Below are 6,078 nucleotides of genomic sequence, written 5' to 3'. Positions count from 1 at the left end.
TCTGGACTCTGATGAAACCGACCTGACGAAGCCTGTTCACGCCGAGTGTTGAAGCTGCCCCCCCGATGAGAGCGCTCGCTCATTACAGGATGAGGATCTAAAACCTTCATGGTCATTCGCTGCCCTTTAAGCCCAGATGACATTCATACCGAAGGACACAGATCAGCGTGGGATGATTTAATGGTGCAGATTTTATTTAACAGAGACATTGTGCATCGGGTAAATTTATCCCATCTTTTCAATTTATCTTCAACGAACTGTCTGCAGAATCTGATCAAGAGCCGCATGACACTAAAAGAATGAGGGAAGTGTCAGAGTTCTGAGGAGACAATGTTCTCAGATTGATCTTTGATCATTCACAGCTAAATAAAAACAGACAGAAACACAGCATTCCACTTTTCCAAAAAAGATTTATTGAGCTGCAATAATAATTTTTGCGGCTGTCTTGCTTGCAGTTGAAACCTGGGAAAAAAAGAAGAAAAACACAACATTAAGCAAATTCAGAAGATGAAGAAGCCATCAGAAACTACACACAAGGGGGAAACATGCATCCTGCCAGTTGTGTGCAGCAGACAGGCGGGCCGGGCCCAGGTCTGCTCATCTGCATTCTGCTCATTAGCATTGGGTAAACAAGGAGAAAACTGCTGCCATACGGCAGAACTTGTCAAGCATGAAATTCCCTCCTCATGCTTCCCCCCTTTACCCTTGGATTATCACATACGCTGCTGCCTCGCTTCTGATTTCTGACATGGCTAGACAGAGACTTTTCTGTTAGCGTAGCGCAAACTAATAATTCTACTAGTCTGCCATAAAGGATACGCAACTCACTTTCTTGGCAGAGAAAATGGTTTGCCCAAGGACACGTGCCTTAAAAATCACTGCGTGTTGCCGTGACACCAGGGCCGTGTGACAGACAAGGTGTCACATCAAAGCATAAATGGATATTTGTGTGATCAGATATGCTTAAGGCACCACACCGGGAGCGTCTGTATGTCAGGTATCATTCAGTTGTTGAAAGCAACCTTTGCCTGACCAGCATGAGGTTACATGACATTCATTAGATTCTAAGCACCAGGATGCTCCCTCTCCTTTGACTATTTTATTCCTTAGCAACACAGAGATGGAGGGAGATCTGGTTGGATTCAGTCCACGAGCAGCAGTGTGGTTTATGGAGGACAGATATCACAGCACAACAGAGAACTCAGTTGTGTTTATGAAATGTTTCAACTGAAATGTTTGCATATTAATCAAGGACCTTGTCACTACACTACACAGACCAGGGTAAATCTCTAATATAGACCACCGTGAATGCTTCTTCACTACATGAGTCACAGATAAACCGACTACAAGCAGTGCGTTTAAAAAACTTTAAAGTTCATCACGAGATGACACATCCTGCAGCAAACCCAAAATATCAAAGACACTAATCACTACATGATTTACATAATTGTAAGGATTCATGACATTTTTTAAAAAGATTTTCTGGTTCTGTAGTTAACACTTAATTACGGTTTAAGGACAGGCAGATATATCACTATATCCCCTGCATTATATACCAAGGACGGTGGTGAGTCACAGTGAAGGTAGTTAACAGGGGATCGTAATCCGACTAATGTTACACTAGATATTGACAAGCACAACGTATCAAGTTGTTAATTATATGGAAACATAGCCAACAATACCAGTATCACTCATTAGTAATTATGTGTAGCAGCAATACAGTGATTTGTCTTTTAAATACAATATTGTGAATGACAGTATTGTAATAAACATGTCGCAGAGGTATAAAATCTGACCCTCTCATTGTCTTCCGTCAAAGCCATAGTTTGTTGGATTCTTCCATACACAGGGTATGCAGTACACCATATTATAAGATACACTTTAGTAAACAAACACAAACTGGATATGGTGACAAAATAATACTCAACATATGTTCGGTTTAACCCCCCAACATTAAAAAGTAAAAGACAATAGCCTCTATTACCGAAGTTCTGTTATAGGCTTAATATGCCCAAAAAAGTGAAGTGGCACCCAAGACACGTGCAATAAAGAGTATAACAAAAATATCTGATTAGTTATGATACCATGAAAAGGTATGCTCTGGTTTTAAAAAATCAAATTAATCAAACTATGATTTAATTGTGTGTTAACATTAGGGAAGCCAGATTAATTTCTCACCTGGCCGGCAATTCTGTCCAGGTCTCTGGTTCCCTGGGAGGTGAGTCTGCGACCACTGAGAAAATAGAACAGAAACTATTACAACAGGAAAATACAAAACACATCGGAGTCAAAAATCCATTCACAAAAAGCTTAATACTTCAATAACTTCCTCTTTACACCACATTGACCACAGTATTAGTCACAGGATGATCAATTCTCCATCCATACATGTTGGCCAAAAAGCATCCAACCATAAACCAATTCAGAAGGAAATGTAATTTTCCTGCCAACTTGTACTGAATAAAACTAACCAATAACATTTGTTACAGACTCACTGCATTATTATTGTGCAAAGTAAAATACAACCTTGAGTTTTTAGAAGTTTCATAGTTATCGGGCATTGATTGTGTTTCTCACGCTTCTGCATAGATGAAATGCAGGTGGGAAAAGAGCTATGGCTGAGTGTTGCATGAAAGAGTGTGAACTACAAATCTTTCATGTACAGGCCAACTTCAACATCATGCCAGCTTTGTCTGCATGTACTATGATACATATCATAAATCTCCAGTTAAAAATACACAAACTTCTTCAAAGTGAACTTGAGTTTTGGAGAACATACTGTCAATGAAACAGGCCCTAAATTCAATCAAAGAGTCCCAGCTGTAAAGACCCAGGATATGCGTACCCGTTGGGATCCTTCTCGACCATCTTGAGCAGCTCCAGGGCCTGCAGCACCTTGCGAGCCACGTTCTTGGATCCTACACTGTAATGGGCAGGACACACACCGTTCCTCTTGCGACCTCCATAGATCTTGGTCATGGAGCCAACACCAGCCCCTCCACGCAGGTACAGATGGCGGACTGTGGATGCTGAAAGAGAAGAGGAAATTGTCAGAATCACTCAGTGCTTTACCTTGGGCTTCGCTCTCAACATTAAATGCAAATGATTGGACGTGTGGGTTTGTGGTCTCAGTCTATCATCAATACAATTAGTGCTTTTAAATATTTCGTGAGAAAACGATTAGGCAAGAGTGAATAAGTTGTACATCATCATTAAACATTTGTTCTAATCTCGCGTCCACACATTTAAATTGTAGGACCTAAGAAACCATTCACATCTTCACAAGTGATGGAATACAGTCACTTGTACTCCATTATAGCCATGAAGTATCAAGTCTCAGTGACAGACCTTAGCACATTGAGTAAAAACTAAACCATATAGGACTAGATATCAGAACTGGGTTTTGGTTTTCCAGTGAGACCCACACAGCATGTATAACAGTATCCACTACAATGTGACAATCTTGAAACATCTAAACAACCCTATAATAAAGTCCTTCAGAGGGACAGCAGCTACAATACCATGTGGCTGTTACTATTCTTTGTAAAAAAAATATATATATGTAAACACTGCAAAATCCAAAACACTTTGGTAGTGGTATAATAAAATATTGTCACATATGAGCATGCATTTTAACAGGGAATCCACAGTCAACATCAAGGCTTTTATGTCTAGTTGTTAATTTACATTTAAAGATTTGACATACAACCGTTCATTCTGTGGTACTTCAATCCCTGAGCACAAGATAATGTTGAAATCCATCAGCATCAATTTGTCTCTTCAATCCCAGTTTACATTTGTGACAATATATTGTCTTTACATCATCATACATTGAATTGTTGCCCGGGTACCATGCTGACACATTGCACTGACAGATTCTTGCCAAAACCCTGCCGAACTTTGTTACAAACAAAAAAAAGCTACAGGCATTTCAGAAAAAGAGTGAACTTGAACACTCAGACTTACCAGTTCTGATGTAGAACCAGTTCTCATCACTGGGGGCCAGCTCCTTGTGCTTGCCGAGCTTGACGAGGTCCACCCAGTCAGGCACCTTCAGCTTTCCTGACCTGGGGTGGGAGAGGAGTCAGGATGATGTACCACATGAATATGATAAAACCAAACTAGCCTCTTTAGGGATATTTGGTGTGAAGAAGCCATTTACATCAGTATCATACGATATATTTGTACAGCATTTTTCTAGGAAAAACAAATCAGTGGGCGGATTATTCATAGTTATACCAGAGTTCAAACTAAATACTCACTTCTTCAGGAAAGCCGCCAGGGCTCGGACAAATTCCTGCTGGTTGACGTCTTTCACTGTGATCCCTGGCATCTAACAAGAAAACACACCAGAGTTACTCTCCACACTTCCTCCGAGATACATGAGAGAGCATAACATGGCACAAGTTTTTAATATATATATGAAGATGTATATTTGAATATACTTTAGCCCGGAGCAGTGTCCGGTAGAAAAACGTGATCTACATGAAGTCAAGTGTTGCTTCTGTGGATATGCAATGTGTTAGCATGTTTTAATCACTCCGGTTTGCTACAGATGATGTAGAATTACTCTCAGAGATGCACAAACTCAGAATATTAACCACACAGACACATTTACGTCAGATATAAGTGTAGACACTCGGCTGCACGCTTTCACCCGGCACTAGCTAAGCCATCAGCTAGCAGCTACATGCTAACTGTGGTAGCTATCTTTAAATCGTCCTTTAAAGTCGTGAAACGGCACCATTACGTCAATTCGTGGCTATGACAGAAACATACAATGTAAAAGCCGACGTCTGCTGTTTCTGAATGCTTAGTTTATGTATGAATTTCGGCAACAAACGCGAAGCTACATTGCGAGTTAGCCACAAGCTAGCAGGCCTCGCCGCGGCAGCATGGGGGCAGCCATGACTGAGAGCGACGGTGGAAGCGCAGCAATCGGGCAAAACCTCGTCAAATAACCACTAAAAGCTTCTAATGTCCCCAAAACAGCTCGACGGGTTTATGCAGCTACACTTTACATCCCACCTGACCGCGTTTCGAGGAGAAATTGAGGAGTTTTGACGTATTTTAAGGTGAAATGACGGGAAAGGAATCACAGCGCTTTACCTTGCGTGCTGGACAGCGAAGGGAAGAGGCTGCGACGGGGTTTCCTGCCCCTGTTTAACTGGGCAGATCCCGTTTTGTAACGCGAGAGTTGGGCTTTGTTTTTTCCAATACTACTACTAATAATAATAACAATAATATTATTAATAATGATAATGATAATGATTATTATTTTGAATAATATTATTATAGAATAAATGTATATAACACTTTTTCAGAATAGTAAAAAGATAGAACTTCGTACAGAAAATGAATAGAACAGAAATAAATAGGATTAGTTTAAATAAGAACTAATGTCAATCATTTGCTTGCAAAAGTTTCAATAAAAAAGTTTTAAGGGGGTATAAGACGTTATAGAGAAGTGGAGTGAATTCCATTACACAGGGACTCTGATATAAAGACCCATCTTTTTGTCACCTTAAAAGAGAGCAATACAATTTTAAAATACAGCAAAAAATAAAGTGGCAGGGAGCCAGTGAATAGGCACAAATAAAAAATAGATTTATCTGAACTTATTTTTCTGCCGTTGTAAAATGTCTTAGGTCTATAAAATGAGACTAAGAAGCAATTCTGTCAATTTCTGGGTGGGTATTATCTCGGTAAATCCCACTCGGCTTGGCTCTGTACGACCCTGCCTGGAGCATGGAGCTTGGCCCTTTGACAGACAGGGAGGAAATGATTTGTAGACGCAATGATATGCTTGAGTGATTTATTTTATTTTTTATTTTTCTTGAAATACAGGCATATTTTTTCCGGAGACATAACAGTCAGTCCTACACTTCAATGGATTTACTTTACATGTAAAACAAAAGTAGCACACAGCATCAGTCCTCAGTACGTTTTCAGGAGAAGCACCACCCTGTGTGTTGTGGTTCTCATTAGAGCTCATATTGCTGGAGAGTATCATATACTATTGAGTGGACTGCCTAAGATCACAGGACCTCTATGGATAATTTAAGTATACGACTAAAG

General features: G+C 40.0%; 1 protein-coding gene across 1 annotated transcript; it reads right to left on the bottom strand.

Moving 5' to 3' along the window:
• Positions 1-390: 390 nt before the first annotated feature.
• Positions 391-5,156, bottom strand: rps19 (ribosomal protein S19). The gene is made up of 6 exons (XM_061080641.1): positions 5,110-5,156; positions 4,263-4,333; positions 3,967-4,067; positions 2,846-3,029; positions 2,179-2,233; positions 391-462 (listed from the first exon to the last, which is right to left on the bottom strand). The coding sequence occupies exons 2-6, from the start codon at positions 4,331-4,333 to the stop codon at positions 412-414; spliced, it is 462 nt and encodes a 153-aa protein (XP_060936624.1). The 5' UTR covers positions 5,110-5,156; the 3' UTR covers positions 391-411.
• Positions 5,157-6,078: the final 922 nt, after the last annotated feature.

The sequence above is a fragment of the Limanda limanda genome, chromosome 11 (genome assembly GCF_963576545.1).
Source record: "Limanda limanda chromosome 11, fLimLim1.1, whole genome shotgun sequence".
NCBI lineage: Eukaryota > Metazoa > Chordata > Actinopteri > Pleuronectiformes > Pleuronectidae > Limanda > Limanda limanda.
Note: the sequence above shows the minus strand (reverse complement) of the source record. Positions and strands in the feature narration are given on the sequence as shown.